The sequence below is a fragment of the Rhinatrema bivittatum genome, chromosome 3 (assembly GCF_901001135.1).
Source record: "Rhinatrema bivittatum chromosome 3, aRhiBiv1.1, whole genome shotgun sequence".
Classification (NCBI taxonomy): domain Eukaryota; kingdom Metazoa; phylum Chordata; class Amphibia; order Gymnophiona; family Rhinatrematidae; genus Rhinatrema; species Rhinatrema bivittatum.
Window position 1 is genome coordinate 15215281 of NC_042617.1, and position 19231 is coordinate 15234511.

At 45.7% G+C, this 19231-nt stretch overlaps 1 protein-coding gene across 1 annotated transcript in view; it reads left to right on the forward strand.

Moving 5' to 3' along the window:
* DNAH8 (dynein axonemal heavy chain 8) overlaps positions 1 to 19231 on the forward strand; it is a 1926251-nt gene that overhangs the window by 1116385 nt on the left and 790635 nt on the right. The window contains 1 exon segment of the mRNA XM_029592920.1: positions 13289 to 13396. Coding sequence (XP_029448780.1) covers positions 13289 to 13396 — 108 coding nt within the window.

The window sequence follows — 19231 nt, forward strand, 5'->3', positions numbered from 1 at the left end:
CCAAGTCAAGGAATGAGCAGAGGAAGCCTCCCTATATACTTCCTCTGCTCTGGATCACTGGAAACAGGTGAGTCTAATTAAAGGGACCAGGTCCCTTTAAATGCAAATGAGTTGACGGCGGCCATCTTGGATCTCATGGCGGCGGCCATCTTTGATCTCCCCAGTGGAGGAGAGACGCCGCTGAGGGAAGCAGGATGGCTTCCCCTGCAGCGGGCAGCACGGGCCCGAGTCGGAGCCCTCCCCCGGGGCTTTCCTGGCACTGAGAGTCAGGTAGGGAAACGCGGTCGTGGGGCGCCACGGCCGCGGAGCACAACACTAACCCTGAGATCAACCGTATTTGCCCTCTGCGTCTGAATCAAACCATACGGTGCACAGATTCTACTCCCTACACATGTTTCCAATGCGTTCCCATAGATGCCTTTCTTCCATAAAGGGCCTCTTAAATTTATCTCTTCTGCTGCCTCTCATAGCCAGCACTCTTCTAATGTTGAACCGGGACGGGGTTCACTATTCCTCTAACCCTTGCCCTGACCGAGACCAGTATGCTTCCCATACTTCTCAATCTATCACACCAGTAACCAATCTACCTTCTAACCAGTCAGTCCCAAATCGAAGACTAACTGATGTTCTCAGGTTTCTGGTAGTGTCACAAAACCTTCCACACATAAATCCTACCATTCAAAATGGCATGATTTACCACATGATGCATACAAAAGGGTATTACTCTTTTTTCTTTTTCCACACCACTCTTTCTCTTGCTCCCTCGGATTCTGCTCCCCAGACATCCTCCACATACATACACCTCTGTTCCAATTGGTGTATCATTTGGGAGTGGGGATACCCGATTTACGGTACATCCCTTCTGAGTCAGCTTACCATGGATTATCCACTGATTAAGCCGCCTCTATTTTCACTAGTCACAGAATGGAACATATATTTCATGCTTATAAGTCTCATACATTCTCCGTTCGAGCCTTTCCATTCTCTCACTTCACAGTTTGGCCTGGGAAATTCTTCCCTCATAAATGTCATTTCTGCCAGCAGTGTCAATGAGTTATACACTTCTAGTTACATACTCATCTGACCCCGTGTTCCTCCGTCACTGAGTGGTTTTCACGTGTTCAACTTTCTATCTTTCTTAAGGTAGACGTTGTATCTCACCTTACTCAGGATATACTCTGCCCATTTTTTCCAACACCTCTCTCTCACCAGAGCGAGATGATTCTTTCCATTTCTTGGACAGAAAGGCTACGCTTGCATTCTACCTAGCTTGCCTACATTCCATAGGAATTCCACCTAACTCTTTCCTTCTGTGGCAAGAGCCAAGCTGCGAGTTCCAGTTGGCAAACAGACCTATTCCTCCTAATAAACGGTCTGTATCTCTTTTCCTACCAACAAGCAGGCATTTCACTACAACACTGTGTGAAACCACACTCTGTTGCATCTGCCTCAGCCTTAATAGCTTCCCTTCAGCCGCTGCTACTTATACACATATTATCAGGCTGCAACCTGGAGTTCTCTCCATACCTTCGCAGCCCATTATTGCTTACATACGACTAGCCGGCATGCTCCATGTTTGGCCAGTCCATCTACTCCTATTCCTTTCGGGTTAACTACCCAACATCCTTCCACCAACCCTTTAAGGATTTCAGGATGCCCTCCGTTCCAAACTCCACCCATGTCATCGTGCCCTTCGCACGTCTTGGGTGCATTTGGTGCACTCTCGGGCATCCTCAGCTCGGTACTCACCCATTTGTGAGGACTACCATCCTGCTTGTCCTGTGAGAAAGCAAATGTTGCTTACCTGTAACAGGTGTTCTCACAGGACAGCAGGATGTTAGTCCTCATGAAACCCGCCTGCCACCCCACAGAGTTGGGTATCTATACGTTTCACGTTTATTTTAGTTTCGCTTGCGCTTTTAGCTATAAGACGAGACTGAGGGAGACACCTGTGACTCACAGGGATAATTGCAGGCTGAGCATGCTCAATGCACTCAGTGTGCCAGTGTCAGTCAAAGCTTTGTGGAAACTTTGACAGAAGAGTTTTCCGTACAGGGCTCCATCCTGTGATGTCACCCATATGTGAGGACTAACATCCTGCTGTCCTGTGAGAACACCTGTTACAGATAAGCAACATTTGCTTTATCCACTATCTTCAGGCTCCTTCCTGACGAATACTATTTCAATTTTTTACCAATTTTGGACTGGATTTTCAAAAGGTTACGCGTGCCAGGTCTATTTTTAAAAGGCCCGGTGATGCGCATAAAGCCCTGGGATGCGAGTAAGTCCCGGAGCTTGCTAAAAGGGGCGGTCCGGGGCGGGGGCAGGGCCAGAGACTCCTGACACAGTCGGCCGGTGCTCGCAACTTACTTCATCTCCATGGCTAAAGTAAGTTTGGAAATAAAAGAAGAAGAAGGTAGGGGGGAAAGGGCGGGGGATGTAGGGGAAGGGAAGGTGGGGTGGAAGGGTAGGGAAATTCCCTCCGAGGCTGCTCTGATTTTGGAGTGGCCTGGGAGGGAATGGGGAAGGCAGTTCGGGCTCGGTGCGTGCAAGGTGCACAATTGTGCACCCCCTTGCTCGTGCCGACCCCTGATTTTATAACATGCATGCACCTGAGCACACATGTTATAAAATCGCATGTCCATGTGTGCATACTTTTGATTTTCAAAAGTATACACATAAAAGTGTGTACAGTAAGTTACAATTACTCCTGAGCAAGTGCAACTTCTGTGCATTTGTCTTTGCACATATCCAGCACAACTTCCAAACTTTTAAAGCAGATGTACAAAATCAGTCTTAAAAATTCAGGCTAAATTCTTCGTGTAATAACTACCCACAAACTTTAGCCTTGTAGGGGCACTGAAAATTAGCCTCTTAGGGCCCATTATTCAAATCTAAACGTTTAGGTAAGTTAGCTGGATAAGACTTATCAAGCTAACTTACATGGGATATTTAGCAGCACAGCTATGCTGCTGAATATCCATGTATAAGTTATATCTGGCTAAGTTAGACCTCCTCTATAGTAGGTCTAACTATACCGATTAACTTAACCGAATAACTGCAAATATCAGCATATATCCGACTAAGGCCTGGAGTTATCAAAATGTACTAAATATCGCCTGCGTTAGGAAAAGGGGTGTGTTTTATGGTAATAGTAGTTTATTGTAAAGTGTGCTATCTTTTTTGCATAGGTATTACTGCAAATTGTGATAACTTTTTTGCACTTTGCAATAATAGCCAGAATTGTTGTATTTCCTATGTACAACCACTGGGGGGACCATTTTAAGCTGCTGGACATCCAGCCTATCAGAGCCCTTCTACAATCACTGGGAGAGGGGGGGGGAGAGAGAACAACTAGCCATAATGCTATTATATTAGGTAGGTATTTATACCTCTATATGATGCCTACCTAGTCACTCGAGGTGAGGTTTAGGTATTACTGTAGGGGGTTAGGGGCCACTTTGACATTCAAAGTGAGACGTACAAACAGAACAGTGCTCTCTTGTGAAGATTGGATGTGCTCGGAATGAGGAAACTCACACAAAGATGAGATTTGTGCAGTGTTCTCTCAACCTAGCTTGATGGACTCTCTACCTGGGTTACATCAAGTTAGGTTGAGAGAACACTGCACAAATCTCATCTTTGTGTGAGTTTCCTCACTCCGAAGGTCATCAAATCTTCACAAGAGAGCACTGTTCTGTTCGTATGTTTCACTTTGAATGTCACTAATACCTAAACTGATCTCGAGTGACTAGGTAGGCCTCATATTGTTCTGTTCGGAGTTGGCAGTCTGCTAGGGAGTTAGCAATCTCCTCAGAGATGAAACTTCAGTTTGTAGCAAAAGACTGAGAAGACTAGTCTGATAATGGCTGGGGGAAAGATCCGCATATGCTCAGAAAGTTTTCTGGGTCTTTCTAAACTCTGAGAGAATGCATTCATATTGGGGCTGTCAGATGACATCACCCACTTGTGAAGCTGAATTGTCTTGCTATCTACAGAAAACATGTTACAAATGAGCAACTTTGCTTTCTCCATGGACAAGCAAGACTAATTGCAGCCACACAAGTGAGTGATGTCATACGATGGCACAGATACAGATGTGCTCTCTCAGAGATCAGAAAGACCTGGAAGTCTTTCTGGGCATGCATGTGTATTCCTGCATAGCTGTCACCATGCAAGACTCTTCAGTCATTTTTCTTTCACTGGATACAGTTGTTATCCCAGGACAAGCAGGATGCTAATCCTCACATATGGGTGACATCATTGATGGAGCCCTATTGCGGAAAACTTTCTGTCAAAGTTTCTAGAAACTTTTGACTGGCCCTGTGAGGCCACTGAGCATGCCCAGCATGCCATGATATTCTCTGCCACAGGGGTCTCTCTTCAGTCTTCGTTTTTCCATGCTGCTGTAGGCATCGTGGAGCAGGAGCCTTTGTGAGTTTCCTCACAGTTTTTGTCTGACTAAAAATCAGATTTCATACCATTCATTTTCTCCCATATCGGGGTCTCTCAGGTTTCCACCGGCTGGTGAGTAAATCTTGGTCTCTTTTTTACTCTTTGAGTAAAATTGTTTCCTCTCACGTTTCCTCTCATTTCATCGACGGCTGTCGACGTTAAAATGGCCACAGGATTTAAAAAATGTCCCAACTGTAATTGGACAATTTCCATTACAGACCCACACCTCGAGTCTGTGCTTTGTTTAGGGGAAAAACACGACGTAAAAACCTGTCCCAAATGTGCAGAAATGACCATGAAGGGAAGAAAGGCCCACCAAGAAAAGTTGGAGTAGTTTTTCCATCTACAACTTCTGCCATCTCCTTCCACATCGACTCAATCGTCTCCGGCCGGAGTCTCCAAACGCATAATTTTGAAAAAACGGCGTCCAGAAGGGTCAGGGGACCATCCATCGCCAACATCATCGATAGCATCGACAAAGTCAGCAACCGAACACCGTTCGAAGCATCGCCATCGGCACCGACACCCATCGATACCAGAGACGCTTCTCCCTCCGGAGGAATCGACTGCGAAACAGCCTAGGATCCAGGAAACACCGGTACCTCCGACGCCGAGGCCTTCATCCCATGGTGATGAACCAGCTGTCGAACCTCCACAGGGCTCTGTGGAAGGACCATCAACACCTCCACCGCCACCATGTACAGCTGCTCTGCCTGCACCAGCTGTCACGCAGGAATTGTCAGATTTCATCTATCAAGCGGTGCTCCAGGCCTTAAAGGATCAACAGACGTCGATACCGGTGCCTGCACTGATGCTGGTGCCTGCACCAATGCCGGTTTCCAAACCGATGCCGGTGTTTCCACCGAAGCCGGTGCTCGCACTGATGCCGGTGCCTGCACCGATGCCGACAATCCCGCCGATGCCGCTGCCTGCACCGATGCCGGAACCACAGCTGAAGTTGATACCCGAGGTGACCATCGATACCAATGTCGATTCCATCGTCGATGCCAGACCTGATGCCATCGATACCGATGTCACCTGGGGCTCCAGGACATCCTGAATTTGTGCTGTACCAGCTTCTTATGAAGAAATTTGATGAAATAGTTGGTGCTATTCCATCCAAGCCACAAGAAGAAATTCCTGGATGGATACCTATAGATGATCCTCAGCCAGGTCCTTCAGGACTTCCTCGTCCACCAAGATCTTCTCCAATGTCTCCACATCAGGACGATCCATATGATACATGGGATGACAGGCATACAGACACTTCTTCTGAAGGATTTATGTCTGATCCTTCCCCTCCAGAAGAAAGGAAGAAATCTCCACCGTAGGATTTATACTTTACAAACTTTGTTCAGGATATGGCGGACACCATACCGTTTACTTTGGTAGCTGAGGAGGATGCTATACAGCAAACACTGGAGGTCCTCCAATTCGTGGATCCTCCAAAAAAAGTCTTAGCTATACCTGTCCATGAAGTCCTTCTAGACTTACAGCATAGACTCTGGGAGCTCCCATGCCCAGTACCTGCTATCAATAAAAGAGTGGACACTACTTATTTGGTACAGTCTGTTCCCAGCTACCAGAAAGCACAACTTCCACACCAATCAGTGGTTGTGGAATCCGCACAAAAGAAATCAAAACAGATAAGGCCACATTCCTCCACTCCTCCAGGCAAGGATCATAGATTCTTGGATTCCCTGGGTAGGAAAATTTATCAAGGAGCCATGTTAAACACTTGCGGGCGTATTTTCAAAGCCCTGCTCGCGTAACTCCACCCGGATTTACGCGAGCAGGGCCTTGTGCGCTGGCGCGCCTATTTTCCATAGGCCGCCGGCACGCGCAGAACCCCGGGACGCGTGTAGGTCCTGGGGTTTTCGGAAGGGGGCGTGACGGGGGCGTGTCGGGGGCGGGGCCGAACGACATGGCATTTTGGGGGCGGGCCCGGGGGCGTGGTTTCGGGCCGGGGCGTTCCGGGGGCATGGCCGCGCCCTCCAGAACTGCCCCCGGGTCGAGTCTTGGCGCGCCAGCAGCCCGCTGGCGCGCGTGGATTTACGTCTCCCTCCGGGAGGTGTAAATCCGTGGATAAAGGTAGGGGGGGGGGGTTAGATAGGGCCGGGGGGGTGGGTTAGGTAGGGGAAGGGAGGGGAAAGTGAGGGGAGGGCGAAAGAAAGTTCCCTCGGCCTCGGAGGGAACGGTGACAGGCTGCGCGGGTCGGCGCGCGCCGGCTGCCCAAAATCGGCAGCCTTGCGCGCGCCGATCCAGGATTTTAGAAGATACGCGCGGCTACGCACGTATCTTATAAAATCCAGTGTACTTTTGTTTGCGCCTGGTGCGCAAACAAAAGTACACTGGATTTTATAAGTACACTAGATTTTATAAGTACACTAGATTTTTTAAAAATTTTATAAGTACACTAGATTTTATAAGTACACTAGATTTTTTTAAAAAGCGCAAACACGCTTTTTAAAAAAATCTACCCCAAAAATTGCATCATATCAGTTGTACATGACTCAATATCAGAGGAATCTGTGGATTCAGATGCAAGAATTTTCAACTTCATTACCAAGAAGCAGCCCAAGCAATCATTCACAAAGGTCTTAAAGCTGGCAAGTCCGAGCCGCTTATGATAGTTTTGAAACAGCCTCCAGAGTAGCGGCCTCTGGAATAAGTGCAAGACGCTGGGCATGGCTTAAAGCCTCGGACCTCAGGCCTGAAGTCCAGGAAAAGTTAGTTGATTTACCATGTGTTGGTGACAACCTTTTTGGCTCTAAAGTGCAAGATGCTGTGGCACAATTAAAAGAACACACAGAAACCCTGCGCCAACTATCGTTAGTTCCACAGGATTCTGCTACCCCATCATCTCGCTGACCTCCAAGGAAGGAATCTTGATGACCCTTCTATCGACAGAGGCGTTACTACCCTCCAGCATCAAGGGGCAGATCTTCTAGGCCGCAGCAAAGAGCTCAGCCCAGACAACCTAGGGCTACTGGGCCTCAACCTCCACCGCAGACAGGACTGGCTGCAGGCTTTTGAGGCCATTCCCAGAGACCAAAGCCATCTCTTCAGCCCTCAACCATATCTACTGGTAGGAGGCCGAGTATCCTCCTTCTACAACCACTGGATACAAATAACAATAGAACAATGGGTTCTCGCAATAATATCTCGAGGTTACCAACTCAATTTTCTCTCAACTCCAAGAGATCCTCCTCTGAGACCTCTTCCTCTAAGCGAAAATCACATAATCCAATTACAAGTAGAATTATCCATCCTTCTTAGAACCAGAGCTGTAGAGCTGGTGCCCGGACTCAGCAGGGCAGAGGATTCTATTCCTGCTATTTCCTCATTCCAAAGAAAACTGGAGGCCTACGTCCCATCCTAGACCTCAGAAATCTCAACAAATTTCTGAAGAAAGAAAAGTTCAGGATGGTCTCTCTAGGCACCATGCTTCCACTTCTTCAAACAGGAGATTGGCTTTGTTCTCTGGATCTTCAAGATGCTTACGCTCACATTCCAATATTCCCTCCTCATTACAAGTATCTGCGGTTCATGGTGGGCCATCAACATTTTCAGTACAGAGTACTACCATTCGGACTTGCCTCTGCTCCCAGAGTATTCACCAAATGTCTGGCAGTAATAGCAGCATACTTGCACAAGGAAAGTGTCCATGTCTTTCTCTATTTAGACGATTGGCTCATCAGAAGTCAATCTCAAGAAGAGCTCTGGCTTCTCTCAGTTGAACAATTACTCTACTTCACGCCATGGGCTTTCTCATCAATTATCAAAAGTTCCACCTCATTCCATCTCACCTGCTTCAATTCATAGGAGCAGAATTGAATACCATACTTTCAAAAGCTTTTCTACCCGGGGATCAGGCAGACACACTTTCCCTACTGGCAAACTTGCTTCACTCAAAGAAACAAGCAACAGCTCATCAGTTTCTAACCTTACTAGGCCACATGGCTTCCACAGTTCATGTCACTCCTATGTCAAGGCTAGCCATGAGGGTAACTCAATGGACTTTAAGATCACAATGGATCCAAGCCATTCAACCACTGTTCTCTCCAATTCAAGTAACCCACCAGCTACCTTCATCTCTACTTTGGTGGGTGAACAAGGACAACTTGCGCAAGGGCCTACCCTTCCAGCAACCAGTCCCACAGATAACTTTAACTACAGATGCATCCACCTTAGGTTGGGGAGCTCACATAAACAATCTCTAAACCCAGGGTACTTGGACAAAACTTGAACCAACATTTCAAATCAATTTTCTGGAACTTCGAGCTATATGTTATGCGCTGCATGCATTCAAGGACTGCCTTTCACACAAGACTGTTCTGATCCAAACGGACAACACAGTAGCCATGTGGTACATCAACAAACAGGGAGGTACGGGATCATATCTCCTTTGTCATGAAGCCGTACAGATTTGGAACTGGGCCCTAACACATTCCAAATTTCTCCGGGCCACTTATCTGGCAGGCATTCACAATGTAGTGGCAGATTGCCTCAGTCTTCAGTTCCAGCCACATGAGTGGTCCCTGAATCCCTCAGTAGCGACCAGGATATTTCAACGTTGGGGGCAACCAATAATAGACCTCTTTGCATCACACCTGAATCACAAAGTGGACAGATTCTGTTCTCTACACAAACTGAAAAACCAGCCAGCCAAGGGCGCCTTTGCTCGCCCTTGGAACTCAGGCCTTCTATACGCGTATCCTCTGATACCGCTAATAACAAAAACTCTAGTGAAGCTGCAACAGGACAAGGGGTCCATGATACTCATAACCCCGTATTGGCCTCGACAGGTATAGTTCCCCATGCTTCTAGACCTCTCGATCAGAGAACATATTCGCCTGGGTATAGCTCCCACTCTCATAACTCAGGATCAGGGTCGGTTGCGCCATCCCAATCTTCAATCCCTCTCCCTGACAGCATGGATGTTGAAAGCTTGATTTTACAACCACTCAATCTTTCAACCAATGTATCTCAAGTGCTGATAGCTTCACGAAAACCTTCAACACAAAAGAATTATTCTTTGAAATGGAAAAGGTTTACTTTGTGGTGCAGACAAAAGATAGTATTGATCCTTTCTCATGCCCCACAACTTCCCTACTAGACTATTTATGCCATCTTTCAGACTCTGGTCTGCAGACATCATCTGTAAGAGTACATCTAAGTGCAATCTCAGCTTACCATAACAAGATGGGAGATGCACCAATATCCATACATCCTCTTGTCAGTAGATTTATGAGAGGTTTAATTCACCTTAAACCACCGATTCAGCCACCAGTGACAGAATGGGACCTGAATCTGGTCTTAACAAGGCTCATGTGTTCTCCCTTTGAACCCATGAATTCCTGTGATCTTAAATTTCTCACATGGAAGACTATCTTCCTCATAGCCACTACATCGGCTAGAAGGGTTAGTGAGTTACAAGCACTTGTCACGTACTCACCTTATACAAAATTCATACATGACAGAGTGGTTCTCCGGACACATTCAAAATTCCTCCCCAAGGTAGTTACGGAATTCCACTTGAACCAATCCATAGTTTTACCCACAGGCCTCATTCTCATGAAGGAGAATGGGCCTTACATACCTTGGACTCTAAACGTGCGCTAGCATATTACTTAGACCGCACTGCAGTCCATAGAAAATCCACTCAACTCTTTGTATCTTTTGATCCAAACAAACCGGGTAAAGCAGTGAGTAAACATACTTTATCCAATTGGCTATCAGATTGCATACAGTTTTGCTATGAAAAAGCAGGCCTTCCTCCTTAAGGGCGAGTAAAGGCACATTCAGTAAGAGCAATGTCAACCTCAGTAGCACACTATCGTTCAGTGCCAACTCTTGACATATGTAAAGCAGCAACATGGAGTTCTCTTCACACCTTTGCAGCTCATTTGCAGCTTTGCACCTTTGCAGCTCTTGACATATGTAAAGCATATGTAACTCTTGACATATGTAAAGCATATGTAACTCTTGACATATGTATAGCAGCAACATGGAGTTCTCTTCACACCTTTGAAGCTCATTTGCAGCTTCACTCATTTGCAGCTTCACACCTTTGCAGCTCATCCTCCAGACAACCCTTAGTCTTCTTTTTCCTCACTTGGACGTAGAAGATTAAAGTCCTACAACCATTCAAACGAAGAACTCTGGCACTCACTGATTAAAGCATCTTTTTGCTCTAATCCAAATTCCTTTTTGGATTATGCTTCTTTAATTATTTTTTGGCCTTTTTAACTTTCTTCCAGCTCTTAAGCTTCCCAAGTTTTTACTCCTTGTTAAATGTAACTTTACCTTATTCTCTTCTCTTGTTAATTACTGTTATTTATTGCTTCTGTTATACCCTTGTTTTATGTAAACCGATCCGATATGGTTTATTTACTATGAAGGTCAGTATAAAAAAGTGTTAAATAAATAAATAAATTACTGTTTAGACAAGGAAGGACGACAAGATTCAGCCTATGGACAATCTGTCTTAAAGAACTTGTTTCCAGTTTAATCCCAAATCCTTCTACATCCAATCTGCTGTGATCTTCGGCTGCCTCATTTTCAACAACAATACTTCACTGTTGCTTCACTACAAAATGACTCTTCCTCTAGCTTGCTATTCACCCATATGTGAGGACTCGCATCCTGCTTGTCTTGGGATAAAGCAAAATTGCTTACCTTGTAATAGGTGTTATCCCAGGACAACAGAATGTAGTCCTCACGAAACCCACCCGCCACCCCGTGGAGTTGGGTCCGATATGTTTTATTATTTTATTTTTTGCTAAAGCTTATACGAGACTGAAGAGAAATCCCTGTGGCAGAGAATATCATAGCATGCTGGGCATGCTCAGAGGCCTCACAGGGCCAGTCAAAAGTTTCTAGAAACTTTGACAGAAAGTTTTCCGCAATAGGACTCCATCAATTATGTCACCCATATGTGAGGACTACATCATGCTGACCTGGGATAACACCTATTACAAGGTGTTATCCCTTGTAATAGGACAAACCCACAGGTTTGTCCAGCTGAGCCCTGAACTTAGCCAAACTATTTTATTTATTTATTTGATTCATGTTCCACCTTTCAGGCACTTCAAAGTAGATTATGTACAGGTATTGTAAGTATTTCCCTGTTCCAAGAAGACTCACAATCTAAGATCGTTCACTAAGGGGTAGATATTCAAACATACGCGCTGATTTTATAACGCCGGCTTACGCATGTTATAAAATCAGGTGAGTGCACACATGTGCATAGATTTTATAATCCATGTGCGCATGTGCGGGCAGTGCACGCAAGGGAGGGTGAGCTTTTGCAATTTCCACACAGCGACGCAATTGGGCCTTCCCCAGTTCCCTCCCAGTCCACTCCAATTAAGGAGCGGACTGGGACGGAACTTCCTTACCCCCTACCTAAACTCCCTCCCTCTTCCCCTCTCCTCCTCTCCTCCTCACCCCCTAAACCCTACCTATCTATTGTTTTTTTTGTTTTACAACTTACTTCAGTGCTGGAGCTGAAGTAAGTTGCGCGCACCGGCCGGCTGCCAGGGCACAAGTCATCAGGACAGCGAATAACAGCACTGTCCCAGTCCGTCCCCTGCCCCACCCCGCCCCAACCCTTTGAAAAGACTCAGCAGTTGTGCGCATCCCGGGGTTTAAGTGCGTGGCCGGGCCTCTTTGAAAATTTGCGCAGTGCGCGCAAGGCCCAGCCTCACACATAAACCCCAGGTTTACACGTGCAGGTCTTTTAGAATCCAACCTTAAGCCTTTTCCCTATAGATACAGAATAGGAGAAAACCTTTAGTAAATATAGGCCTTCGTTTGTATCTGAAGCAAAGGCGTGTGAAGTGATTTGCGCAAGGTCACAAGGCGTGGCAGCAGGATTTGAACTTTGGCTTCCTTGGTCACTAGGTAACTACTCAAAATGTTTTCTATAGATACCTAAATTGAGAACATAGAAGCCAGTATTCAAAGAACAAAATCAGATAACTTATCCAGCTCAATTTAGCTGCTTCTGGCATGGCTATGTCAGCAACACTGGAAGCATCAGCTACCAGCATTGCTAGTTAAAGCAATTCTGGTGCCATGTGCTTTCAAGTTTGCTCACCTAGCAACATCAGAAGCAGTAGGTCTGGGTCGCAGTAGCAGTATCCCACGATTTGGGCTGAAGATTATTATTTGCTAGGTACTGTGAGAGTGGGAAAATTAAGGATGGGGTGGGGAGTGAGGGAGGCACTGGAGGAATGGGCGGGGAAAGGAGGAGGCTGGTCCCAAACCCCTTCAAATTTGAATAGATTAATCTAGTTTGAAGGATTTTTTTTTGGCAGGGGGTGGTGTATAGAAGACTCAGCCTGGGTGAGCTCATAATTTAGAGCTTGGGGGTGGGGTGGGAGGGACTTGACTGGGCCACTAAACTCGTGAGCTTATTTTTTTTAACTGCTGCATCCCATAACTGGCTATATTCATTGAATATAGCTGATTAAGGTTTAAGATACCTGGGAACACTGAACTCTCAAGCACATCTGGAGATAGCCGAATAACTTATTTGACTAACTCCTAATATCAGAGTTAGCCGGATATATTATTTTGCTAATTTTTCCTCACCCCAAAATGCTCCCAAAATGCCCTTTACTTACTCTATTTTCCTAACTTTTTCTGGAATAATGGCTTATCTGGCTAAAAGATAGTCAGACAAGTGCTGGGGATATTCAAAGCTCACCATTTAGCTAGAAAACATTTGAGTTATCTGGCTAAAGTGCTTTGAATATTGGCTTCATAGAATCTATTTTCCAACTGCTCATACATTTACTAAATTTGTATTACTTACATGTTTTAGATCATTATGAGAGTCAAACTGGCAAGCTGTGGATTCCTTGACAATGTAATTTTGGCACAGAAATTTTATGTCCTTTACAAACTTTGTGAGGAGCAGCTGACCAAACAGGTAAATGTGTTTTCTGGTGAATGTATTTGTCTCTCATATGTTGTAGAACTTTAGCTCTTAATATAAGCTTGTGCAATTAGCAGAGCCATAGCCAGGCTATTTGGCACTTATGGCCAAGTAAAAAAGGGTGCCCTGAGCCTGTATACAACACACAACCCCACGAGCTGGGACACTCTGTTCAACAGGGCTTTCATTTTTATTTTGACCCAGAAGTTTCCTCCTGCTCCTATGGGCTTCCAGTTCAATCAGAATCAATTCAGAGTTTCTGGCGCCATAAGCCTTCATTAAAAATTGAACTGGAAACCCCAAGTAGCCAGATTCTGAATGCCGTGCAACACTAGAGAGAGAGAAACAGAAATACATTTCCTCCTGTATTGTGCAAAATAAGATATCATGAGCTGCACATTCCCAAAGTTGACATATTCTATCCACTAAACTGAATTTACTCTGGCTGTCTGGACCGTTAGTTTTCTAATCACTTTGGTCCTCATCTCTTTATACTGTTTTCCCTTTCTTGGTCTCCTAACTCCTTTACAGGGTCTCCTGTTCATGTTCGGTTTCATATCTCTCTTGTCTCTTCAGTATGTCCCCTACTCCTCTGTCTAATATCAGTCTTTCCCATTTATTCTCCTTTTCTTCATTCTCTTCATCTAGAATTCATCCTCACTTCTCTCCCTCCAGTTCTCTGTGCCAATCCTACACCTCCCCAACTGTCCCCTCTATTGGCCCCTCTCAATCCTCCATCAGTCCCTCGCTGAGTTGCTCCTTTTACTATCTCCAGCTGTTTGACCCTCTTGTCCTTCCTCTCAAAAGCTGCATCCTTTCTTGTGCTCTTAAAACTCTCTCACTTCCAAATCATCTCTCCCCTCCCCCCCCCAATCTTCCACAGTCATCTTCCAACCAATCATACCTTCCACTCTTCCCTAGAACCAATGTATGGGTTTTAAGCACCCTAGGTGAACCTTACAGTCTTGCACTCACCTCCTCCCCAGTTGCATCCTCCCCACACACAATTAAAATGATGCATTCATAATAATAGATTTTACATGAGAGAGGACTTAATGAGGTAAAAATATCACTTATAGTATGTATATTATATTTACATGCATTACTGTGGTGCCAACCAGAAACCCTGCAAAAAAAAAAAAAAAGGTCATTTGGAACCCATGTGGTATTAGGCCTATGATAACGCATGTTGGATGTGGGTTTGGCCCTTGGAAAGCCATGTATTGCATTTCAATTACAATATTGTAAAACTCCCCTACCAAAACAGCCCTAACTGCCAGCACTCAAACAGTAAATATTCTACTTATGAAAAGGAAACACTGTAAATATTACACCAGGTCCTAAAACCCCAATATACCTCCTACTAGGAAAACAAAACAAGCCAAGCTGCTACTCTTCCCTACGCAGAAAATACATGCTAACAGAATACCTCACCTCTATCACGTGTAAAACTCAGACAGACCTCGCTAAATACAGAATAAAGAAACCATAAATTATAGATAGAAATGTGCAGACAAAAATTGAACTAGAAACAAAAAAAAGCCAGATTCTGTATGCAGTGCAACAGGGGAAAAGAAGAAACATCACCATTCCTCATAAAATATCAAACAATAAAAACAAGAAATATAAAACATCATTCATAATAGTAAAACCATACTAATAAAAATAAATATTTCAAAACAGCTGATGAATAGAACAGCATCCAATAATTAAAAACTCATATAAAACTTTCCTAAATGGCAATAAAATATTTCAAAACAGCAGATAAATTAAATAACAATCAATAATTAAAACTAACAAGGATTAATAAATTCCCAGATTTCCATATCCAGGAACTTTTGATTTCCCGGTGCCCTGAGATTGTCATGGATTAGGGGGGATGGGAGGGAAGCTGTTTGTTGCACACAAACATTCTTCCCTCTCTCTAACATACCCACATACTCATTCACTCTTTCTCTCTCACATGCTCAGTCATACAAACCCACACTTAGGATTTTAGGTAGAAAGCTGAAATCCAGAACCTCCAAGGTGGCATTCTCCGAAATGCTTCCTGTTCCATGTACAGGTCCCCAGAGGCAGGCAGAGCTCCAGAGTTTCAATGCGTGGATGACACAATGGTGCAGGGAAAAGGGATTTAGTTTGTAAGGAACTGGGGAAACTTTTGGGGAAGGGGGAGACTTTTCCAAAAGGATGGGCTCCACCTTAACCAGAGTGGAACCAAGCTGTTGGCACTAACTTTTAAAAAGGAGATAGAGCAGCTTTTAAACTAGAACAAGGGGGAAAGCCGACAGTCACTCAGCAGTGCATTGTTCGGAGAAATGTATCCTTGAAGGATACAAATGAAACAGGAGAGTTAGGGCATCCCAACAGAGAGGTTCCAATAAAAGCAAACGTAGTCCATGTGCCTATATGTAAAAAATCACCTGAGCTAAAGATTTCCAAATTATCCTTATCAACTGAAAAGCAGGTTGTTAATACAAACAAAAAACACATTTTGAATTCTCTGTAAGCCAATGCCAGAAGTCTAAGAAGTAAGATGGGAGAGTTAGAGTGTATAGCAGTAAATGATGAGATTGACATAATTGGCATCACAAAGACCTGGTGGAAAGAGGATAACCAATGGGACAGTGCTATATCAGGGTACAAATTATATCACTAGCAGGCTGTTTCAGTACGGTGTGCTGAGGCCGGGCGCACCATTAGCCCCCGTTTGGATGCGCATTTTTCACGCGCTATTATTACCTCTTATACAATGTCCTTGGGTAGGCCATGCAATCTAAAAATATGATGGAAAAACAGGCGTGCCAGTTCTGGAGCAAATGGTAGGCCTGGTAGAGGGACGAAATGGGCCATTTTTGAAAATCTGTCTATGGTTACTCATATTATGGTATGACCCTTCAATGGAGGCAAATCCACGATGAAATCTGTAGACAGGTGGGTCCACGGTTCTTTGGGAGCTGGAAGCGGCGGTAGGAGACCCCAAGGTCGACAGACCGGGGGCTTTTGCTGTGCACAGATATTACAGGATTCGACGTATGCTTTAGCGTCAGAGACCATAGTAGGCCACCAGAAGAACCGCTGGAGCAGTGCCAAGGTCCGTGCTCGTCCTGGATGACGGCAAATTTGGAATCATGTGCCCAGCGGAGAACTCTTTCTCGGAGTCGTCGGGGCACAACTGTTTTCCCAGCAGGAACTGGGTGCATAGCAGATAAACAGATTCAGGCAGGATCTATGATGTGACTACTGGCTAGGCTCTTCCGGAGTGTCTTCAGGCTCAAAGGATTGTGATAGGGCATCTGCCCATAGATTTTTATTGGCTGAGTGATAACGAAGTTCAAAATCAAATCTGGAAAAGAACAGAGCCCATCGAGCTTGATGTGCATTGAGACGTTGGGCTTGGCTCAGATGTTCCAGATTCTTATGATCGGTGAACACAGTAAATTTGTGTTGTGCGCCATCTAGCCACAGATGCCATTCTTCAAGAGCCAATTTTGTGGCAAGTAACTCATGATCCCCTATGCTGTCATTTTGCTCCTTAGATGAAAATGTATGGGCGTAGAAGGAGCACAGGACTATAGTACCGGAGGCAGTGCGTTGACTCAGGACCACCCCAGCCCCAATGGTGGAGGCATCCACTTCCACTAAGAATGGATGATTCGGGTCGGGATGATGTAAACAAGACCCCTTCTGAAAGGCTTCTTTAAAAAGGAGGAAGGCTGCGATGGCCTCCAGAGTCCAATTTCGCATATCTCGCCCTTTGCGAGTTAAGACTGTCAAAGGGCAGTCAGAGTCGAGTAATGTGGTATGAAGTAACGATAATAGTTAAGGAATCCCAGGAAGCGCTGGAGAGCTTTAAGGCCTACGGTCTGAGGCCAATCCTGGTTTCCCTTTAACTTGGCTGGGTCCATGGAGAACCCTTGTTGAGAAATAATATAACCGAAGAAAGGCAGGCTGGTTTTCCCAAACAAGCATTTGTCCAATTTTGCAAACAGGTGGTTCTCGCGAAGGCGCTGGAGGATGGTACGGACTTCAGTGCGGTGGGTGTCCAGGTCTTTGGAAAAGACAAGGATATTGTCCAAGTAAGCCACTACTTTGGTATACAGCAAATCTCTAAAAAATTCATTCATCATCCGTTGGAAGCATTACAGAGGCCGAAAGGCATCATTAGGTATTCATAGTGCCCGTCCCGGTTGTTAAAGGCGGTCTTCCAGATGTCATGGGGGCGGATTCCTACCAGTTTATATGCTCCGCATAGATCCAGCTTTGTAAATATGGATGCTCCCTGAAGTGAATTGAATAATTCAGAGATTAGTGGCAAGGGTTATTTGTCCTTACATTGATGGCATTTAGGCCACGGTAGTCAATACACAGCCTAAGTGACCCATCTTTCTTGGTCACAAAAAAGAATCCCGTCTTGGCAGGGGAAGTAGAGGGGCGGATGAATCCCTTCTCAAGGTTTTCTTGGATGTATTCCATCATGGCCCTTGTCTCAGGCTGAGATAGAGGGTAGGTGCGTCCTTGAGGAGGCGTGGTCCCTAGAAGGAGATCAATAGGGCAATCGAACCTCTGGAGAGGCAGAAGAAAGTCTGCCTTTTGCTTGGAGAACACTTCCTCGAAGTCTGAGTAAGGGGCAGATATGCCAGAGGAAGTGACAGCCAAAGGAACTATGGATGGAGATACCACTTTCTGGAGACAAGACTGGTGGCAGGTGGGACCCCACTCTACAAATTGCAATGAACCCCAATTAAACTGGGAAGAGTGCTTCTGTAGCCAGGGGAGTCCAAGCACTACTGGGTGGATGGATTTCTTCAATACTAACATTTCGAGATCCTCGGTGTGCAGAGTGCCAGTGCGCAAATGGATGGGTTCCGTAGTCAGAGAGATTCGGCCTGGTAACGGCTCTCCATAAATTTATGCAATGCATAAGGAGGTCTCAAGCGAACGGGTCTTTATACCCAGGAGCTGGACAAGGTCCTTGAAAATAAAATTACCTCCTGCTCTGGAATCCACCAGAGCAAGCACAGGAAAGGACCGGGAGTCCCAAATCAAGGTAATTGGTACAGATTGCTGGGGGGCCGAAGAAGTTGCACCCAAGTTCAGGACCCCCATTGAACTTGGGCCGGGAAGTTTCCCGGACGGATAGGACAAGTCTGTAGATGGTGGCCAGGTGTTCCGCAATACAGACACAGACCAGTTTGTCTCCACCAGAGGCACTCTTCCAGTGTCAGCTGCCCTCGACCCAACTGCATGGGTTCTTCCATCTTAGCCACCAAGGTGTCCCTGCTTGGGGCAGAGTCGGTGGTCGGTGGCGAACGGGACCAGCCCCGAGAAGGTTTCTTGGGCATCTGACTCTCCCGGTGACGATGGTCAATTCGGCCTGTCAAGTCTATAAGGTTCTCCAGAGAGGAACTCCCTTGCAGCCAGCTCATCCTTCAGATGTGAGGAAAGCCCATCCAAGTAAATAGCTCATAATCAGTCTTCCTGCCAGGCGAGCTCCGTGGCCGAAGTCCAGAACTCAATGGTATAGTTGAAGAGACTTCTTAAACCTTGGTGGAAGTGTAGTAGGCTGGTGCTCGCCACGGCATGCTGCCCGGGATCATTGAATATCCGTCAAATCACAGCCATAAACTGAGCCAATTCCTTCAACAAGGAATCCGAGTGTTCCCACAGGGGGGAAGCCCAGGCCAGCGCCTTCCCTTCGATACAGGATAGAATGAAGGTGACTTTGGTTAGTTCGTCCTGTAAGACGGAGGGCTGCAGAGCGAATTGCTCTGCAGCCCTCCGTATGCCCGTATGCTCTGCAGCCCATATGCTCTGCAGAGCATACGG